At 44.9% G+C, this 22,132-nt stretch overlaps 2 protein-coding genes across 3 annotated transcripts; both read right to left on the bottom strand.

The window, feature by feature from the left end:
* Positions 1-852: 852 nt before the first annotated feature.
* Positions 853-8,236, bottom strand: smcr8b (Smith-Magenis syndrome chromosome region, candidate 8b). The gene is given in 8 exon segments (XM_056410216.1): positions 853-2,371; positions 3,391-3,538; positions 3,541-3,822; positions 4,589-5,041; positions 5,574-6,334; positions 6,521-6,933; positions 7,632-7,915; positions 8,050-8,236. Coding segments are annotated over 7 exon segments (2,682 nt in total). The 5' UTR covers positions 7,812-7,915; positions 8,050-8,236; the 3' UTR covers positions 853-1,926.
* Positions 8,237-9,378: 1,142 nt separating this feature from the next.
* mief2 (mitochondrial elongation factor 2) lies at positions 9,379-20,896 on the bottom strand. Of its 2 annotated transcripts, XM_056409965.1 has the most exons (8): positions 20,761-20,896; positions 17,380-17,540; positions 16,555-16,723; positions 16,323-16,420; positions 14,959-15,135; positions 14,716-14,879; positions 13,852-14,004; positions 9,379-10,660 (listed from the first exon to the last, which is right to left on the bottom strand). In XM_056409965.1, exons 2-8 carry the CDS (start codon positions 17,515-17,517, stop codon positions 10,153-10,155), a joined length of 1,407 nt encoding a protein of 468 aa, XP_056265940.1. In that variant the 5' UTR covers positions 17,518-17,540; positions 20,761-20,896; the 3' UTR covers positions 9,379-10,152. The 2 variants fall into 2 exon arrangements, with proteins under 2 accessions (XP_056265940.1, XP_056265941.1); XM_056409966.1 differs by lacking the exons at positions 17,380-17,540; positions 20,761-20,896 and having other exon boundaries at positions 16,323-16,436; positions 16,555-16,685.
* Positions 20,897-22,132: the final 1,236 nt, after the last annotated feature.

Here is a 22,132-nt window from a genome sequence, read left to right as displayed (position 1 = left end):
CGGGAATCGGACATACTGGCGGCCCTCCATGGGCTCTACCTCTCCAGGAAACTACAACCGACTAGTGGTGTTCACCTCCTATCAGGGATGGATTAACCAACGGGCCTACCGGGCCCAGGCCCAGGGGCCCATGAGCTCAGGGGGCCCCTGGGCCTGAGCCTCCGCGCGTGACGTCGCTGTGATTAACATTGTATTGATATGAATATGATGATATGACACGATGCGCCGTAGCCGGTATCTGCTAGGCTTAAGTCATTCATGTCAGTAACAGGGCCCCAATAGTCCTACTCAGGGATGGATTACCCAACGAGACTACCGGCACCAGGGGCCCATGAGCTCAGGGGGCCCGTGAGTTCAGGGGGCCCGTGAGCTCAGGGGCCCGTGAGTTCAGGGGGCCCGTGAGCTCAGGGGGCCCATGAGCTCAGGGGCCCGTGAGTTCAGGGGGCCCGTGAGTTCAGGGGGCCCATGAGCTCAGGGGCCCGTGAGTTCAGGGGGCCCGTGAGCTCAGGGGGCCCATGAGCTCAGGGGGCCCTGAGCTCAGGGGGCCCCTGGGCCTGAACCTCCGCGCGTGACGTCGCTGTTATTAACATTGTATTGATATGAATATGATGATATGACACGATGCGCCGTAGCCGGTATATGCTGGGCTTAAGTCATTCATGTCAGTAACAGGGCCCCAATAGTCCGACTGAGAAACTAAAGAATAGCCTAAACATTCACTTTGAAGATGTCACAAGAAAGAAACCATCATGATACCTTTCAAGTGAGTGTTTATCGGCTCAGTTTATCTAGAGGACGTTAGAGGAGCGGAGTACTCCATGCAATATGGGCCCTTCAACTCTGTAGGAGAAATCCAAAAAGCAAGTGCAAAACAATAGCAGTAGAGCTCTGTCTAAGCACCCCCAACACACACAAATGCGCTGTTTATGTATTTCTGTAAAGTTGTTCTTCATGAAGACCCCATTATGATGTTATCCACCCCTGATCTGTCTGAATGGAGCCCCTCAATCATAACACATCATAACATTTCACTGTATGCTCCTTTAAATAGGTTTTACTGGTAGGCCTTAACTGGGACAAGTGAGATTCCTTACATGAGCTTAAAAAAACTATTTTGAACAGTTTATAAAAAAAAAAATCTCGCGGTAAACTCGCGATAAAAAAATGAACACCGTTAAACTGACAACACTAGTTACAACTATCGAATATTTAAAGTTAGTAAACTGGAGACAGGCAAGTTCACGATAAGTTTTTTTTTTTTTAAACCTTTATTGTATTTTTTTTTTTTTTGCGGACGGGGGGGGGGGGGGGCCTTGACACGTCCAGGCCCAGGGGCCCGTGGTTTCTTAATCCGTCTATGCCTCCTATTACAAACTCTGGTTCTGCGCTCCGCGACGTCACATAAAGGAACCGTTACCGTGGAAACGCTGACGCGTGTGAGTTGTGTGTGGGAGGAGCTACTGCTCAAGAATTCAAATCATCGCGCAACAAAAAACAACACGGTGTTGCTGTTTCAGGAGAATCAAGCGCATTTATGTTTTTGCATTTTCATATTTCATGTATTGTTTTCATTTTCGTTTTGTTTTTTACTTTGGTTTATAAGGGACAGTGCACATTCATAACACATTTCTGTAAATGTGTCAGTTAGCCAAGAGGCTATTGTTCATCTGTAGTCCCGATTAATGAAATGCATTAATGGGAAAACTAAGCCAGAAACTAGAGCCATACATTTTTCCCAAATTGTGTTGCGATGCCTTGAATCATTTGTGTTCAGTAATCCAAAGAGACGTGACCCACGGCATACAAATATAAAACTGTAAAAATCATTCAACGCTGCAGATAAAAACATACACGCGTGATTGCTCACTGCATTTGGTTGTCAATATTATTATTCTCGACCTCCTTTATGAGTATGCGAGTGCAGTGCTACGCTGCGTACGTGTTCCTGTGCAGCTGCATCGAGTTGTACGAGATCCTCAAAACCGGCGGTCCACGTCCGGCGTGGCGCCGCTTGATGAGGTCGCACAGGAAGTGCATCACTCTCAAATCGTGCTCGCTGCTGCAAGGCGCTCGCGTGGTCGTGGTCGCGGCGTCCTTTCCTTCTGCGCCAACGCCGCCAACGCCGCCGTCGCCGCGCGGGCTGAAGGTGTGCAGCAGGGCCTGCTGGGCCAGCGCGGTCAGGCCGCCCTCCAGGTGCAGCAGGTAGGTGAGGCCGCGGCTGATGCCGGTGCGGGGGTCGGCCAGCCGGCCCACGAGAGAGCCGCAGTAGGACGGGCAGCGCAGCGTCCTCTGGTCCAGGTCCAGCAGCGCCAAGTAGCGACTGTAGCGGGTCAGAGAGTGGACGACGCCGGCCGAGGAGCCGGAGGAGCACCTGGACGAGAAGAAGAGACGGAGAGTTTTCATTGGTTGTTCACATTTTATCAAAACGTCGACATAATGCATTAAAAACCAGCAGCAGGAATAAACCTGAGCTGTGAGCCAGTGGAGTCAGTAAATGCTCCTTCAGGCTATTATATAGAATAATACACTTATAAAGCAGCAATAACTGATTTATTCTGCCCACAGAAGCTGTAAACACAACATTAACCTTTCGTGACCTTAAGGCAGTTAAACAGTTGCTTATTGACACTTTGAGCAGATTTAACTTTGACATTGTTTTTTAATGGGAGGGTTTACGAAGAAAAGATGACATGGATGAAGCTCAACATAACAATAATCATTCAGTGACGAAAGGTAGAAGGTGTGAGGTTGTATTAGGTTATTTTGATTCTGCACATGAACATAGAGGAAGTCTTATGTTTTAAATGAATACAGACAGGAAGATGTTATAAATAGGAAATATTAGGAAGAATATTATGATGACTGTATTGTGAATTCATTGTGAAGCACTGTTTTCTGTTATAACTATGTAATAATAAATGTAATCGGCAAGTGTAATGATCCTCTGTATGCCGCATGAGAATGAGTGTTAGTTTATTATTTCAGAGATGTTGCATGAAATGAAGGCCGACTGAAACCCGAGACGTTCCCTTAACCCTTAAGGTAACATAATGGACTCTTATTGTGAAGGAACTTTTTAGTCTGATGACCGGAAGTGTGACGTTTGACCCCGGGGGGGTCGTGACGTCTGACCCCACCATTTTGATCTCTGGCCTTAAGCCAATGAGAATGTTGCATGCTCTGAAAAGAACAATGGACTAACCTCTGGGACGAGCTGATTGGCTGTTGATGCTCATAAACTTGCGTGTTATGGGGTTTAGTCGCTCTCTTTACGTCCTGACCGCGAGCTTTAATTGTTCGTTAGACTTATTGCCATTAAATATTGTGAAACTGAGCTCGAGACGTCCAGTATTCTGAATCTTTTCAAAGGGGGCGTGTCCTCTGCGGTACCTGTGGATGCCCATCAGCCTCCAGGTGAGCAGGTCGCTCAGCTGGAGCGGCGAGGTCAAGCGCGTCATCACGGCGGCTCCGTCGGGACCGGCGGCGGGCAGGAAGAGGCTCAGCGCCTCCACCAGCTTCCGGACCAAACCCCCGTCCCGCCGACGACGACCAGCGGCCGACCGCTCAGGAGGCAGAACACGGCGTGCTGGGAGAACGAGTTCTGTTTGAGGAACCTGAGCGCTCGGAGTCCCGCCTTCCTCCTCCTCCGATGACGGCGGGCGAGGGAGAGCCGGTCCGAGGAGCCGGCGACGCTGGTGCTGTCGGAGCCCTCGTCCACGCTCAGCCGCCGGAGAGGAGCGCCGGGCGGAGACCAGCGGTCCGCCTCGGCGCCGGGGGGAGGGGGGCGGGGCGGCGGCACGGACCAATGAGGCGCCGACTCCACTAATAAAACAGTTTTATGACACGTTAAAGAAAATACTTCGAGTGGTTTTGTCCCTCATCACGACGAGCGGTAACAACAATCCATCACTCAAAAGAAACGTGAGACGGAGGATCAGTTTTTAACGGGTTGATCGTCCCCCGGTTTGTGACCTCCGGCTTCAACTTTGACCTCACGTACCCGGTTTAGATAATCTGAGACTGCTCGCCACATCCGACTTTGCCGTGTTCCCAGATCTCAGCAAGTACGAGAGATAATGAGCGAAATTACAATAAATAGTCTTAATAAACCCGAGTGATGAGATATAACTGCAGATCTGGTGCCTTTAGTTTTTAAAGTTATGACTTATTTACTCCGTGGAATACGTAACGGTGTGAATCACTTGCAGCGGACTGATCTCTGTTTATATTTAGTCTCAAAACTCCAAAGAAAAGAGACATTGAGGTTTTTAAATCAAGTTTTGGTCGCTGAATAGACACTTTTCCAAAAAGATATGACATTTTTTTATTTACTCAGTTTTGTTCTTTTTTTCAAATTTCTTTTTTATTACATTTTAACAATCTCAAAATGTGTGGATTCATTATGTTTCATTATTTGAAGAACGTTCTATTCTATAGTATTGTATATATATTTTTTAATATATTTTTTTATTTGCTTTCTGAAGCGAGGCTCAACAGAATTTCACATTTCATGTCCAATAGTGTGAATGAAACAAATAAACAGAACTCGGCGGCTTTAGGCACGAGTGTTGCAGCAGATGCATTTTACCTCGCAGTCGTTTGGACATGTCTCGGTGGTCTTCATCGATCCGGTTGCTCTTCATCCCTTCACCGGCCTTCCCCTTCTTCTTCACGAGGACCTCCCCACTAACGGCGATCCGCTTTCCGGCCTCTTCTCCGTCAACACGGCCGTCGTCTTCTTCGTTCTCTGAGGTCGCTGCAGCCGCTGTCTTCTCCTCACGTCGACACTGGGCCCGTGACTCCTCCTCCTCCTCCTCCTCCTCCTCCTCCTCCTCCTCCTCAACGCTGCTACTCAGAGGCTGGAGCTCCGCCTCTTCCTCCATGATGGCGGTGAGGTCGTCCGGGCAGATGGACTCGGTGGTGCTCAGCACCTCGATGCTGTCCTCGCTGTTGCCTCGCCTGGCGTACGCTCGCCCGCCTCTGGCGCCTGAATCTGCCGCGGCTCGCCTGCAACAGGCGTCCGCCATGGCAACTGGCGTTTCTGTGGGAGAGAGGGGCGTGTCCATAACTGACACACGACTGCAGAGAGGATTTCTGAGGCCGTTACAGTGGTTATTACCTTCTCATTGAAAATGCGGAAGGTAATGTTTTGATCGCCGTGTATTTATTTATTTATTTGTATGCGTGTTCCTCGCATAACACGAAAAGTATTAAACCAAATCGCATGAAATTTGGTGGGATGATTGGTTATTATCCGGGGACCATTTGATTAGATTTTGGGATCGATCGGGTCAAAGGTCGAGGTCATGAAAAGGTCAAAACCTTCTTTTTACCATAGGCGGTCAATTTCTATCCAATTGGCATGCAACTAATGCCAACATGTTCATAATTCAATACCCAATCTTGTGATATGCGAAGGTATGCGCTCTACCGAGTGCCCGTTCTAGTTTCTCTGTAGAATATGTGCAAAAAAGTCCCAGAGTTTAAAGGTGAAATCTAGAAATTCATTGCATAGATAAATAAATAAATAAAGGATATTCACTATAAATCACCAGCTGATAGTTTTCTCGTACCTGTGCCGTCAGATCCGGCGCCGACTTGCTGCGTTCGGTAGGACTTCTCGGTCCCGAGCACTTCGATGCTGTCGCCGCTGCTCATGCTCCCCGTCATCTCGGGGTCAGGGGTCAGCGCTCCGGCTTCTCCTGCCTCCAGTTTGATGGAGATCTCCTCCACGCAGGAGAAGAACGACTCCAGGCTCATCGGCTCGGACCGGAACGCCTCGGCGCCGCTCTTACCCGCCGTCGCCTCGGCGCTCTCCCGCTCCTCCTCCTCCTCCTCGTCGGCGTCCTCCGGGCCGCACGCGTCGAACAGGAAGTTGACGAGCGCGCTCCCTCTGGACAGCGGGCGCGCGGCGCGAGCGGTGCGCAGCGCGCTCCCGTTGCCGCGCAGGCGGCGCTCCGTGTCGGCGAGCTGCTCCTTCATCAGCGTCAGGAAGTAGTCGTGGCAGAGCTCCTCCAGAGGCTTCAGGCGGCGCTCAGACCTGCAGGAGGCAGAGCAGCAGGAGGAGAAGGAGGAGGAGGGGGAGGGGGAGGGGCAGCGCTCAGGAGGCAGCGACGCAATCGGATCGGCGAGGGAGTCGGCGGGGTCGTAAGGCAGGAAGTCAGGGTGTTTCAGCTTCCTGTTTGGGTAGGAAGTGACCTGGCGGACGAGGTCTCTGTGATGCGAGATTGAACGCTCTACGGCGTGGAGCTCGTCTTCCTTCCCTTCCTCCCCCGTGGACCCGCTGGGCGCCATCGGAGGTTCCGTCTCCTGCAGCAGAGTCAACCTCGTGTACCTGAAACAGTCAGAGAGAGTTCAGCCAATCAGCGGAGAGCAAGACAACGTGCACTGCCCGCTGTGGTTGTAAGACTCTGTCGCCACACAGAGGGACGATGACATCACAGCCGGCGGTGCATTCTGATGTGTGGGCTCTCATGCGGCGCCAAGTTGTTCTTTAAATCAAAGTGCATCCTGAACTTACTCGAGCTCCTGTAATCTCCTCTGCAGCTCCGAGGAGAACGCCTGCCTGTTTCCCGTCTTGAGGCTCTCGGAGGCCTTGGAGAAGCCCGTCGACAGCTCAGAGAAGTTCTCCATCAGCTTCCTCTGGTCCGAACACACGTAGGCCATGCAGAAGGGACGCACCATGCCCCGGGCCTCGAGGTCGTACAGGGTCACGTGTTGGACGTACGCGAACGCGTCCTCCGCCGAGTCTCCCAGGACCACTTTGGAGTCCTCGCTGAAGTTGAGGCGGGGCCCGGGGGATGTGGGAGGGGCCTGGCAGGGGCCGGACGCCTGGTAGTCCACCGACATGATGCGAACGGAGAAGTGGTTGAGGTCAAACGACCCGATGACCCCGGGGACGTCCGGTATCGTCAGGACCGGTTTGGGTCCCACCTTCAATCAGCAATAAAGAAAGATTACTGTTGGGTGTGTGGAGGACTTAGGTCTTGTGTGTGTGTGTGTGTGTGTGTACCATCCGTTGTTACACCATTAAAAACATAACCACAAGTGTATGTTAAAAACACATAAATTAATAAAATACATTTAAATCATTCAATATTTCAAGCTTCCCTTTTTATAAATGTAGGTGCTTTGCAAAAATTAAATAACTAATTCACCTCTGTGAAGGACGTTTGAAATAATAATAGTAATTAGATAATTAAGCATTATTATTATTATTATTGAAGGTTACACTACAGAACTATGGCACTACACACACCATGATATTGTACCACATATATATAATTTGATATACCTGTATTAATACTCTTGGATGCGTTTATTATACATTCTTGGTTGTAGTCATTTAATGCACATAAAGAAAATGTATGTTTATGGCCTCTGGTATTGTACTATTGAGCGTCATATTTATCATTTTAATCGATGAATAATTTTGATATCTTTATCTGGTCTCTTTTATGTGTCACACATTTTATTTCCCCAGAGAAAGTTTCATAAAGTCTTATCTTATTTCCCCCTTTTCTCAAAGTCCCTCACAGATATTGTTTCATGATTCCCAAAACATCAGGAACAATTTGTGTGTGTTAATCAAAAATAATAATACAAATTTAAACACACACACACACACACACCTGCTCTGAGAATTCAGCCACCAGGATGAAGTCCCTGTGGAACTGGGCGCAGGAGGTCCAGGGGTTGGATGGAGGTAAACGGGGGACCGAGAATTCTTCCGGTAGAGCCTCCCGGTCCTCCTCCCCTTCCCCGAACCCCTCAGTGCCGGTGAAGGCCAGCAGGTCCGGAGACCCGATCATCTTCAGACCATGAGGGGGGTTCAACCCATGGAGGGTCTCCTCAGCACCGGGTACCGAACATCGCAGTAATCCGGTGCGTCTCGGTTTTGTAGTCGGTGAGTCAGCTGCTCACACGGGACGCGACAACAACAACAACAACTTAAGAATTTATTGCGCAGTTGACTCAATCCAAGAAGTGTAAAACTTCGCTTCCGGTGAACGAGGGTCCCGAAAACAAGGGGCGATTTCACTAACAGACCTTCCGAGAAACTTAACGGAGAAGCGAAACTCCCCGGCGGGCGGCAGTCACACGGTTCGCTGACCTTTGTCCCGGGACCTGCGCCTCTCTGTGTCACGTATTTGACCGGCGGACTGAAGCCTCGACGCCTATATTTAGCCACGTGACGGACGCCGCGCCGGCACCGGCTCGCTTCTGTTGCGAAAGCGGCGCTTCGCGGAGGTCTCGAGCCTAGTCGGTTAGACTTCCGGTCAACAGTTTCAAAATAAGTTTATTTTTTATTTTTTTAAACATCCGTTGAAAAGCTGTTGGAAAACACACTCAAATACCTCTATCTGCCTGATGGATCGTGGAGGTCTCCATTGTGGAATATGCCTACTGCGAACTATTCATACACTGTCATATTCATTGAATGTATTTTAACTCTAAATCTGTCATTCTGGTCACATGACGTCTGTTCTTCTGTCCATCCTGGAGAGGGATCCTCCTCTGTTGCTCTCCTGAAGGTTCCTTCCCTTTTTCCCCCCTGAAGGGTTATTTGGGAGTTTTTCCTGATCCGATGTGAGGTTTTGGGACAGGGATGTCTACGTGTACAGATTGTAAAGCACTCCGAGACAAATTTGTAATTTGTGAAATTGGGCTATACAAATAAACTGAATTGAATTGAATACAGTCTATGGCCAAAACTAGCTGCAAAAAAAAAAAGAAGGAAAAAAAGTGATTTAACAATGCTGCAATAAATCCTTCAGGCCTGGAACAAAGAGAGATTAGAAACACAATAATAAATAGGCTTAAACCCAATTTACTCAGTTGTAGGCTTTAATCCAGGGAGCCAAACATACCATGCATGCAACCTGCAGAAAGGTAGTGCTGTCAATAAACCAGGACAACCTGTAAATTCACACTGCAAGCAAGAGGCAAACATTTGATTTGGCCTAAATCAGATTATTTTGTTGTCACTGCTTCACGATGTGCGAGTTACATTTTCCTCTTCCTGATATTTGAGTCACGTAATTATAAATTAATTCAAAAAGACCAACTTTGTAGAAATATAGTCACAATTTTAATGAAAGGGAACCTACCTGTGTTGTTGATGGAAAAATAAGACACACTAAGAAGAGTTTATAAATGACACGAGGCCTTCGCAAAACAATAACTAGACACCATCATCAACCTCAAATGATATAGATACTAAAATGTGTTCCATTACAACTACAGCACAACCACATTTCATGTTTCTGGATGATTGTCATGTGTTAGGTCGATAACCCCCTGACCCTCACATGAGTGTAAACTTATCACTCGTCTTTGTGACACTCAATTAAAACAAAGATTTCAGGGCAACAGAGCAAGAATCTAAACAAACGCTTTAATTTGTATGTAAACTGTTCAATCGCACAAAATACATGTTCCGTCACTCGGCAAGTGAAATGGTCACAACATTCACACAGTATTTAAAAGCAACTGCATACAATTTTGAGGCAACTTTAATCATAATATAAAGGGTTAGTTAACCCAAATACAATTGGCAACAGACTGAACACCAAACCAGACAAAAGTACTGCACACCGGAACCTTTAGTATGATAAAAATATACCCTTTGCGTAAATAAGTTAGACAAACTAAATACTTTTATAAGTGCATTAAAACCGGTTGGTATTAGGCAGGTTATTAATTTCCTGCGTAGTTACATTATATTAAAGGAGATTTAGGAAAATTAATGCAGAGCACACGCCATGAGTCAGAGGCAATAAACTGACCTCTGCGGTAATTCGGTCTGAGCTGTGCGTGGCCACGCTGACCACCGCCGACTCCCTGTGAGAAAACAAAAAACATTCAAACTTAAATGCAGACTTTTGGTGGCTGTGGTGTTCTGATCAGGCACATCCTGAAGCATCAAGTCATGTTGTTGACGAACACTCCCACAGCTCCTTTCCTCGGCACGCCTCCTTTCCTCGTGAGAGGTTCGTTTCGCCCGCTTCTCCCTTTGCGGAGGAGCTAAAGAACCGGGAGCACGCAGGGGGAAGAACACAACGTCATAGCGCTGACCGATGAAAGATGACTCCTTTGATCTCTGTGTGTGTGTGTGTGTGTGTCAGAGCTTGTGTTCCGTGTCCAGACACGTTACATAAGCAGTATTTCAGGCTCTGACACAGCGCAGTACAGCATGAAACCCATCTGGTCCACCTGGTCCTCCGACAAGCCGCTCAGCAGATTGACAGCTGGCTTGAAGTAGCTGTGCAACGCCCCTCGCTCCAGGTAGCCAATCAGCTCCGCGACGCACTGCTGGAACCTCACGTGCAGGCTGATCTCGGACCAGTCGCTTTCACCGTCGCTCAGGTGCAGGATGAGGTTGGCCAGCGGCGCGGCGCCGAGCGGCCGCAGGGAGGGGTTCAGTCTGCACACCGCCTTCAGGGTCTTGAGCGCGTGGCGGCGGTAGCCGCCGTCGGCGTCGTCGAGCTGCGTCAGCCGCCGATTCTCCCACGGGTAGAGAGACATGTGCCAGGCGGTGACCCAGGGAGAGGTGAGCTCCGGCTGGGCGGTCAGAACCACGTCCTCCTCCCTCAGCAGAGGCAGCATGGAGATGAACAGGGGCGGCGCGCTGCTCGCCATGCCGGCTTCATTTCCAGGCCTGCAGGATTGCAACGGGAGAAAAGTCCATTTGAGAGAGCGAGCACATCTAAAACACACGCAGGTTGATGGATGTGATCGCAGACATTAACCTGTGTGATTGGGTTTTTGGTTCCTATTTAGAGGTCTTGGATGCGTTTTTAGATTTCTTGGATGTGTATTTAGTAGGGCTGTCAGCGTTAACGCATTAATCTATGCGATTAATTTGGCCGCGTTAACGCACTAAAATATTTTAACGCAATTAACGCACTAAAATATTTTAACGCAATTAACGCAACTTTGTTTACTTCCGGTGTTCGTTGAAGTTTTTACACTCAAACCGAGTGTCAAACCGCGGCAGTACGGTTTAACACTGTTTCCGTTTTTAAAACAATTATTTCTCCGCGAAAATAAGGAGCAGAAATCAGTTTAAACTCGTGGATGAATCAGTCGGGTTTCCTCCTGCTCCTCCTTCCTCCCGTCTCCCCCTCTGATACACAGAGGAACGGAGGGGCGACGTGTCGGGTGACGCGGCGCGGAAAGAACTCGTCACACGAAACCTTCACCGTGATTGGTCAATCAGTTTGTCTGTCAACATTTTGGGGAAAAAACAACCAATGAACACTCAGTAAATCACAAAGGACCTCCCACCTCACAGGTGAGGCTCATTAGCAGCCTGTCAGTCAGAGAGCAGAGAACAGGGCACCAGGACAACTGAGCCTCATTGAATAGAGCTGAGATTGTTCTGGAATGTTTGATGTATAACACGTGGGGGTGTGTCATATGCAAAAGACTTTAAAAGGTGAAGTTACATTTTTTTGTAAAATGTATAAAATGCCCCCAGCCTCCAGAGGGTTAACGTGACATATTTGAATGTCAGTCAGTTACCAAGGCCACTGGTTCTGCTGTTCAGTGTTAAAGATGACAGGACCAATGGGGTCTCAATATACTTCTTTTTTTTTACTAATCTGATGTTTCACTGAAGAAACAATTTATCATCCACAATATTAAATACCTCGCTGGCACTGTATATGTAGGAGCCTCTTTGAAAACACAGCTCTGTGAAGTTTGGTCTTTAAAAAGAATGAACTTTTAATTGCGATTAATCGCGATTAATGAATTTCAAAATGTGCGATTAATTAGTTACTTTTTTTAAATCGATTGACAGCCCTAGTATTTAGAAGTCTTGGATGTGTTTTTAAGAGGTCTTGGATGCGTTTTTAGAAGTCTTGGATGTGTTTTTAGAGGTCTTGGATGCGTTTTCAGAGGTCTTGGATGTGTTTTTAGAAGTCTTGGATGCGTTTTTAGAGGTCTTGGATGTGTTTTTAGAGGTCTTGGATGCGTTTTTAAGAGGTCTTGGATGCATTTTTAGAGGTCTTGGATGCATTTTTAAGAGGTCTTGGATGCATTTTTAGAAGTCTTGGATGCGTTTTTAGAGGTCTTGGATGCGTTTTAAGAGGTCTTGGATGCATTTTTAGAAGTCTTGGATGTGTTTTTAGAAGTCTTGGATGCGTTTTTAGAGGTCTTGGATGCGTTTTTAGAGGTCTTGGATGCGTTTTTAAGAGGTCTTGGATGCATTTTTAGAGGTCTTGGATGCATTTTTAGAAGTCTTGGATGTGTTTTTAGAGGTCTTGGATGCGTTTTTAGAGGTCTTGGATGCGTTTTTAGAGGTCTTGGATGCATTTTTAGAGGTCTTGGATGTGTTTTTAGAGGTCTTGGATGCGTTTTTAGAGGTCTTGGATGTGTTTTTAGAGGTCTTGGATGCGTTTTTAGAGGTCTTGGATGCATTTTTAGAGGTCTTGGATGTGATTTTAGAGGTCTTGGATGTGATTTTAGAGGTCTTGGATGCATTTTTAGAGGTCTTGGATGCGTTTTTAGAGGTCTTGGATGCGTTTTTAGAGGTCTTGGATGCATTTTTAGAGGTCTTGGATGTGATTTTAGAGGTCTTGGATGCATTTTTAGAGGTCTTGGATGCATTTTTAGAAGTCTTGGATGTGTTTTTAGAGGTCTTGGATGCGTTTTTAGAGGTCTTGGATGCGTTTTTAGAGGTCTTGGATGCGATTTTAGAGGTCTTGGATGCGTTATTAGAGGTCTTGGATGCGTTATTAGAGGTCTTGGATGTGTTTTTAGAGGTCTTGGATGCATTTTTAGAGGTCTTGGATGCATTTTTAGAAGTCTTGGATGTGTTTTTAGAGGTCTTGGATGCATTTTTAGAGGTCTTGGATGCGTTTTTAGAGGTCTTGGATGTGATTTTAGAGGTCTTGGATGCGTTATTAGAGGTCTTGGATGTGTTTTTAGAGGTCTTGGATGCATTTTTAGAGGTCTTGGATGCATTTTTAGAGGTCTTGGATGCGTTTTTAGAGGTCTTGGATGCGTTTTTAGAGGTCTTGGATGTGTTTTTAGAGGTCCTGGATGTGTTTTTAGAGGTCTTGGATGCGTTTTTAGAGGTCTTGGATGCGTTTTTAGAGGTCTTGGATGCGTTTTTAGAGGTCTTGGATGTGTTTTTGGCGTCACTCTCAGCTCCATTTTTCCACGTCCTGAGAAAAACATCTAAATTTTCTGTCTGTTGATCGTGTAACAGGGAGAGGGGCGGGGGGGGGGGGGGGTTATCAAAATGTTTTCATTCAAAACGAGAGTGAACCAAAACACTTATAGCTTATAGCGTCTCCTTATAGCTGGGGGGGGGGGGGGGGGGGTGAAGGGTTGAGAGATAACTCGGAGATCGTCACCAGAGGCGACGCTTTCACACACGGGAGAAGTTTGCCCTCCGGGCTTCCTGCCAGTTGGACTTTACCGTAACCCACAACATGAGCTTTTCCTAAACCTAACCATGTAGGATCGTCGCCTTAATCCTCGGGAGCTTTCCTCCTGCGTGCACTCGGATCACATTATGGGGATTTGAGCCATTGTTCACAGAGAGGGGTTTTCTTTCAGGATCCCATTTAACCCAGGGGATTTAAAAAGGACTTCTATTTAGTTTCCTTCTTGATACTTAAAAATGCAAGGGAGATATATTAGACAACAGATAAATGGACGATTTTGAAATAAACACTTTACATTAGTTAATCACTGCATCGACAACCATTACATAATTGTGTTATTACTGACATCTAAAATTCAAACAGCCGAGTGAACTAATAAAAACCACCAAGCACTTCTTTTGTAGTTGAATCTCATCGTTAAAAAAACAACAATAGATGGATGGACACGCACCGAATCTCCAGTCTCAGGTGTGGTCCTCCCTGCACAGGTCGGACCAGACAGTCCATGGTGCTGCTGATGGACAGCCAGTTCATCGTTTCCATCACAGCTTTACTGAACATGTTCACAACCGCTTCTGCAGACAGGTAACTGCCCACCAGGTGCCTACAAGACAAGAGAGAGGGACCAGGTTACGGAGAGGCTCATTGTGTTCTCTAACAAACCTTTAGCTCTCATTAAGTTGATTACTGACAACAGAATCACAAAGGCTCACTAGCATCGGCTTTGACACTGAATAATGTGTGTCGGTCAATGGTGATTTAAAACTAAAATCAGTGACCTCATATATTACACATTTCAATCTGATTCAATGTTAATATAAAAAAAAATTTTTTTAAAGGATCCTGTCTGTGAACGTATGTTACGTGAAAAATAACTTTTTAGTTGAAACAATTAGTGAATTTGATTATTTATCATACAAGTAATTTTTCAATAGAAGAAGAAAAAAAATTACAAATTTAAATTGCCACATGATTCCAGCATCTCAAAGGGGACTTTTCTGATTTTCCTCTTTCATACATCATTGTAAACTGAATATTTTGGCGCTTTTGGTCAAACATAACTAAACATTTGAAGACGTCACCTTCTGCCCTGCAGAGCTGTGATGGGCACTTCATAAACTAAAGGATGAAATATAACTCTTTCGTCTCAATTATGATGAGATAATTAGAAGGAGAAAAAGGTTGATTTAAATTGTGAGGGTATTTAAAAATATATATATATATTTTTTTAATAGATCTATTTAAATAGAAGGAAATATCAAAGTGCAGGCTGCTTGACAGATTCAAAGTATTTGGGTTATTTGTGTGTGATCACCTGTCCCAGTAGCTGAGTCCTTTGGGGAAATATTCCAGATTGACCCGTTGGACCATCCAGTGCAGCGGGTGTGTGAGCAGCGTCTCCTCTCCCGGGATGAGACGCCACAGAGAGGCTTCCAGCTGGAGAGGCACCAGCAGACACGCGTGGTCCGCACTGACCACCTAAACACACACACACACAAACCCAGGTGGTAACCATCCACACCTTGCTGGACAACACAAGAGAATACAGTGCGTGTACCTGCAGGTCGTCCAGGAGAGAACCCCCGAGGCTCATCTCTCCCAGGGGCATGTCGGGGAGACGGCTGTGCAGAAAGCCCTGGATCTCACTGCAGATGTCCACAGCCAGAGACTGAGCCCTGCGGACCTCATCTGGAGCTAGTGCCACCCTCGTGTGATAGAACAGCTGCAGTCGCTCCTACACACACACACACACACACACACACAGTCTTATGTTGCACAGCTCAGGCAGGAGACTACTGGACTATGTCTGTCTCCTTCAGAGAGGAACAATTACTGTGATGCCGAGGTGACGCCTCTAAACACGAAGGTAACAAAACAGTTTGGATGTTTTTAACTTCCTCTGGAACAAACACGAGTAAGAGAATATTTAAGGTCTTTCTGTGCCTCCAAGCAGATTCAAAGTTAGAGCGTACCTAGCTTCTGTACTGGGGCGTATTCCCTGGTGAAGCAGAATATTTGAGCGGTGATGAGATATACAATTGATCGTATAGAAGTTATAATGTTAGTATTGTGACAACAGAGAGACAGAACAGACTTAAGGAAAAGTCCTCGAGGACTGTTCAGGCCAACAAAAAAAAGAATTTGGTTCATGAATGACTTATATATTTGTTATTACCATTATTATTATTATAGGGCTTAGTCAGAGCGCAGGACCTTTTGTTCCTAAACTGATTATTATCATTATTTAGATTTATGGTCAGAACAATAAAATGACCGTAGTTGTGGTTCTAAAAGCTTTGAGGCTTCATCAAACAACGTGGATATGGTGTGGTGACAAAAAAAGAAAGACACCTGCACCGCTGACTCACATGTGGCACCTTTTCAGAAACAAGTAATTAATATTAAAAGTATTGTTGTTGTTTTTTAACCAGATGTACACATCCCAGTGTTATTTGTAAAAGCATTGGTCCTGGGATGCAGAATAGAAAATCGAGATGATCCAATTTACAGAAGCAAATCTCATTTCTTCAAATCCCCTCATGTCCAGTCACGCGTTTGCAGCTGCTCTGCTAACATCGACTGAACAAATTGTTTCGTGTAGCTCATCTAGAACAATCCACCACCGCTCTGCCCACGTGGGCGTTCTGCACACCAACTCAGAGCGGCTTTCATGCTCGTTTGACTTCCTGTACGCAGCCAGTGCGTAAGCACACACAGTATCGTCGTGACGCGGGGCTCTCGGGGCTCTGTGCAGCCTCACCAGTGCGTAACAATGCGTAGCCCCCAAGCGCTGCGCTTTAAAATAAAACACGTTACACACGCATAAATGAACGAGCGCGTAAACGCAGAGACAGCAGCCGCCGAGACCGAATGCGTCTTCTCTGCCTTCGAGAGCTCGGAGGCCGACATGTGAGCGCCTACCTGCAAACTGAGGACGCTCAGCTGGGCTCTCTCGGACTTTGACTCGGGTTTGGACGGCGCCTCCGGAGAGGACGTCTGAGGCTGTTGTGAAAGATCAGCTGAAAAAGATGAAAACTGCTGTCAAGTAAATACAATGACGATCAGAGCATATGCCTTATATACACCTCGCAGATATTTATGTGCGTGTCATTTGGATGTGGTATGTAACACACACACACACACACACACACACCTTTATGCTGTCTGGCTGCCTTGGCAACATGTTTCATCACCACTTCCTCAATGCCCTTCTTGATCATAGTTGGGGAAGCAGAGGCCAGACTCAACTCCTCCCAGCTCTCGGCCATCTTCTGCTTCGCTTTTTCGTCATCGTCAGCTGCACGGCCCGCGCGCTCGATCAGCTAAACACAAACACCCATCGTCACATGACTGATAGTGCCGTGTGCAAATACTGCCATGACCCGCGGGTAAGCCAATTCAGATTGAAGAGGCACACAGATAACCGTAGACAGGGATTTCTGCATACTTTAGTCCATGACGTACAATTTACCATTTTCCAAATGCATTTTTTTATAAATTTGCAGTAGATTTACACTCATATTAATATATATTTTTTAATCAACTAGTTTTTTGTCCGCCTTAGTTTATAAACAGCAATCATTTAAACCCAATACTCTGATCTACAATTCTAATTCAGGCCCTACTCCTGGATTGGAATACAGACCCCATACTGTAGATTGGAAATGATTTAGTCTAAAAAATGAGTAGTTTTGGTACTATAGTCTATTTATTTGCCATTAAATCATTCTAAAAAGGTAAAAAAAAGCTGGAGGATTAACTGCCAATCTATCCAAAACAACTGAATGGACATACTAATTTTTTGTGTGCTAGCGTCGCACTTGTGCATTAAAGATTAATAAGGAATCCAGAGCTTTACTGCACTTTTTTTTGTGCCCAGGTCTAAATCTTTGCAGTAATGAATGTCTTCAAATACAGACGGGTGATGTGTGCCTATGAATGACGTGGTACTAACAACCTGGAGAAGAAAAGCACTGACCCGTTTCACTGCCAGAGTAGCGATTCCGAGCACGGCGGCGCCACCGACTCCCAGAACCAGCTGGGCATTAGACAGCAGGAAATCAATCACCATGGCGATGACATCCTCTCCTCGCCTACGACTGCCCTGGAAGTTCATCGCTTCCTTTCTTTGTGGTACGCCTTGGGGAAAGGAGATCGCATAACATAAATTCAAGTGGGCAGAGAGTAACGAGACATAACTGTCAGGTAGAGGGAAAAGGAAATCCCTGGAAATCGTGGGATGGAGCTGAAGAAGAAACATAAATGTCAAGAAGTCAGAATAACCCATGAGACAAACTGACAGGACGGGCAGCAGAATAATATTTTTCAAGACACACCGACAGGTAGAAAAGTAAACAAAGTAAAAAATCTGGCTGAATGAGCGGAGAAACAAACAAATGCAAACGCCTTTATAACTGGCATATCATAGGAAAATAATGGGTCACCTCTCAGTCTATAGTTCTCATAATGTCCCCGAGAATAACTTCCCTTTCTGTTAAAGAACTCGTGAACGTGTCAAAAGAAATACAAAGATATGTAAAGCAGCGTCACTTTGATAAACATGGTTGTAACTCGTTTCAGAATCATAGAGGAACATAAAGCTTTGATTGAGTTGTTCATCGAGCAAAACATCTGAGAAACAAATTGCTTTTAAGTGGAGTTTCAATACAGTCTCTGATGTATTAACCCTCCTGTTGCCTTAGGGTCAATTTGACCCCATTCAATGTTTAACCCTCCTGTTACCTTTATATTTACTGACATATTTTACCCTTGGGGTCAATTTGACCCCAGCAATTAAAATCTCCAGAAAATTATTAGAATTAATATTGTTTTCCAAGTTTAAGTGTAAGGTACTTTGTGTTTGTTTGTTGACTACCTAAATAGCCCTTTAAATATATAAAAAAGTTGATATTTCTTATATGTTTGACAGTGAAAAACAGCCTGGGGTCAAATTGACCCCAAAGAACACCGACGTTAAACATTGAATGGGGTCAAATTGACCCGAAGGTAACAGGAGGGTTAAGAAATGCAGTTTACATGAAGAAAAGTTATCTTTTATTGATTAAAGAATATTATTTTATGCTGTATGGATTGTAAATCCCCTTGATGCCATTTTTTAAATATTAGGCTATGGAAATAATAGAGACTTGGCTAATTAGTGCAATTTTCCCATCTTTCATCTTTGATGGCAAGTTCAGTTTTGGAAAAATTAAAACCCTCTTATTGGCCTTAAACACAGAGCAGATAATATGTTAGTCATTTAACAGATGTGGTTGTTTTATAAACAGGAAGCTCACAGAATAACCAGACATGCGTTCTACTCGTAAAAAGGATGTGGGAACTGCGCTGTCGGTTCGTTTCCCTCGGCTGCTTCGGTACCGGAGAAGTTGACGGCAAATTCTCACTGGAGACATTTTGGTTTGACTTTTATTAGGAATATAATAAATCTAATTGTTTAACAATGGTTGAGTTTCATTGCAGTGTTTCAATAAACATCCAGTGACACACGTATAATGCAGGCACCATTGCATATCAAAATGTTTTCTGTAATATTTTCTTTTTGGGAGAACAGCTGCCCGTCTGACTTTAAAACCTGTGATCAGGACGTAGGAGGCTGCGGCCGTGCAATGCTTCTCAAAGCTAAAGCCATATTCTGACATGTAAACATGATATAAACTTGACCGTGTGCCCTGTGCTTATCTTATTTAGCTCCAAGCACCTGATATCCAGAAATAGCCACGGGACAAGACTTTAAAGCCATTTCAAACGAGTAAGTCTCCTCTCTTTTTGCCCGAGGTACCGGATCCCAAGAATGGAGACACGCTCTATTTATAGACCCAATACATGCCTGAGTCAGACCCGCTGGGTCACATATAGAACAGCCTCGCTTGTCAAGTTACAGCACAACAAATTTCTGCAGCACGTTCAGTACTGAGGTGACACTTTCAACGTCAGAGGAGAGTTCACTTTGCGTTTTGATGTGAGCTACATTACCGTCAGGTCTACCAGAGAACTCCTGATGTTGACAGGTTTTAGTTGAGCCCATTGTAGCTGCAAACAAATGGAGGAGCTGATACATATATACTCAGTTAACTAGAGCGGGCACTCGGTAGAGCGCATACCTTCGCATATCACAAGATTGGGCATTGAATTATGAACATTTTGGCATTAGTTGCATGCCAATTGGATAATAATTGGTAAAAAGAAGATTTTTACCTTTTCATGACCTTTGACCCGATCGATCCCAAAATCGAATCAAATGGTCCCCGGATAATAACCAATCATCCCACCAAATTTCATGCGATTCAAAGATGATGTTGACTTTTTCGTGACCTTGACCTTTGACCCGATCGATCCCAAAATCGAATCAAATGGTCCCCGGATAATAACCAATCATCCTACCAAATTCCATGCGATTCAGTTTAATACTTTTTGACTTATGCGAATAACACGCACGCACGCATACAAATACACGGCGATCAAAACATAACCTTCCGCATTTTCAATGCTACGGTAATAATGCTCTTACACAATATGCTTTTCGCTGCTTCCAAACAGTGCAAGGGGGCTGTACCATATCCTAGTAGTCCAACAGAGTGTATTTAGACATTTCTAGCTTGAAAAAAACTACTAATCTAGTAAGAAAGTTGCAGATTGTGTAGCATGAGCAGCGTTATATTCCACCAGGCTGTTACTGTAGAAGCAGTCTCTCTATATGGGGTAGTAACAAAGTAATCGTACAGATGAAACACTTATTTTGTGTTTGTGGTATCCTGTACTGGCCAAAGGTGGCAGCACTGCGATACAACGAAAGGTGAGACAACATTATGGCTTCTTCTACGCAGTATAACGGCACGTAATCCCCGAGGCAGGAATTCTGACATTTCGAGTTTAACGCATTTAAGTTGTTTACGTTATCGTCCACCTGGCATTCTCTCCGGTGTTACGTTACAACAGGTGACCGTGTTAACTGTCGACTTTCAGCCGATCGCGCCTGTTGTCGTAGTAACGACGGCTGTTGAACATCGGACAGTCGAGGACAACTCTGTGACGTCAGCAGTTGTCCTCAACTGTCCTTTTTTCAACAGCCGTCGTAACCAGGACAACAGGCGCGTTCGGCTGAAAGTCGACAGTTAACCCGGAGCACCAGTGTTGCAATACAGTCAACAGACGTCGCTCACGTAGAATCGACAAATGTGCGTCTAGTTAACCCGACGTGACCGACGAAGTTTAGCGGCGCGAAGATAAACGAACAAACGGCTGTGTTCGGCTGGTCGCAGCTAACGTCAGTTAGTAAAGATGACTTAGTTAGTTAACAACCAGCGGACATTAGCAGTCCACAACTCCTCAGTACACTTACCACTTAGTGCGCAGAGAAGTACAACATTAGTCTTTCGATAAAATACGTATTTAACAACAAGGCGTGAAGTTACTTTCAATTGTTCACGGACAAAAAGTAAACATAGCTCAGCCAGCTAGCTAACAGCGGATGTCTTCTTCTTCTTCTTGTTCTTTTTCTTCTTCTCCTCTTTAATTGCGGTAGAGAGGAGCGGAGTCACAGGAGAAGCTCCGGAACATCCAAAACCGATATATTATATCTGGAACAATCTCACTACAAGAAAAAACTGCAACTACAATCTGGCATCGAAAGTTACCAAATGATTTTACTAAATTGTTTAGGTACTTATCTCCATGTTATGATAGTTCTACTTCTCACATTTTGGAGAAAAGTATTGCACTTTTTACTTTACACTACATTTATTTAAAAGAGCTGTAAGAAACTTTTCAAATGAAGAATTTGCATTAAAAAAAATATAGGATTAGTTTATAAAATATATCCGGTTACATATTAAACTGGCAAAAGTGCATAACGTAATTAACATTAGCTCCACCTAGAAAAAGGCAGCTTTAAAGTAGCACTTATATATTCAATTGATCCAATAATGTAATAATAGAACTGACGGCTGCCATTATGAGTCTGTACATTTACCTTACATTTTGAATGCACTTTATTTTTAGTGGAGTATTTTAATAGTGCAGTATTGCTACTTTTACTTAAGTATAGATTACAAACTCAAACCGCTTTTCCATGGTGAAGAACGAACTTTGACCTCTTATCTCAGAATTCATTTTCCAAACATGCTGCCAATTAATCAGATTGCCAATCTGTACCCACATTATCATTTGGTTAAACCGAGACTGGATCTAATTCAATTTGAAAAAGTAAAAACAAATAAAAGGAGGCTATTGTTCCTTTTCAGTTGTGGTTATCTTTTGATTTAGTTCATTGGGTCAGAGTCCACGTTACCTTTGATTCTACAATTTAAAAACATTTAAACGCCAATACATTTTAAATATTCTATTTATTGAATTATAAATAACTTTCTGGAAATATAGGGGATGCATAATATACAAACATATATATACAGATTCGGGAACTAAAAGGGAAAATTGAATTGCAAAGGTCCAAACTTGTTTTCACTTTGACTTCTCACCGTGAGTAAAAAACACTTTATTAATATGATCCTAGAAATGCAAATGAACATTAATTAATAAAACAACTAATCCAAAGCCCCACACTGTTTTAATGAGGATGAGGGCATAACTTCTCCACTAGGTGTACCTTCCAGCTCAATATGGCCTCAAAGAATGACGGAACATTCACCGAGGTGGACAGAAAACCTGGAACACGCCTGGACTAACATACAGTATATACTGTATTGTTTTAACAT

This window comes from Pseudoliparis swirei, chromosome 24 (assembly GCF_029220125.1).
Source record: "Pseudoliparis swirei isolate HS2019 ecotype Mariana Trench chromosome 24, NWPU_hadal_v1, whole genome shotgun sequence".
Classification (NCBI taxonomy): Eukaryota; Metazoa; Chordata; class Actinopteri; order Perciformes; family Liparidae; genus Pseudoliparis; species Pseudoliparis swirei.
This window is presented reverse-complemented; position numbering and strand designations above follow the sequence as displayed.

Bases quoted from the DNA above. Each gene is read 5' to 3' on its own strand.
- mief2 (XM_056409965.1), bottom strand. From the start codon at position 17,517: ATGAACTTCCAGGGCAGTCGTAGGCGAGGAGAGGATGTCATCGCCATG. The intron at 16,724-17,379 runs GTCAGTGCTTTT...GTTTGTGTTTAG, and splicing joins CTACTCTGGCAGTGAAACGG to CTGATCGAGCGCGCGGGCCG. The intron at 14,880-14,958 runs GTACACGCACTG...GTGTGTGTTTAG, and splicing joins CTCTCCTGGACGACCTGCAG to GTGGTCAGTGCGGACCACGC.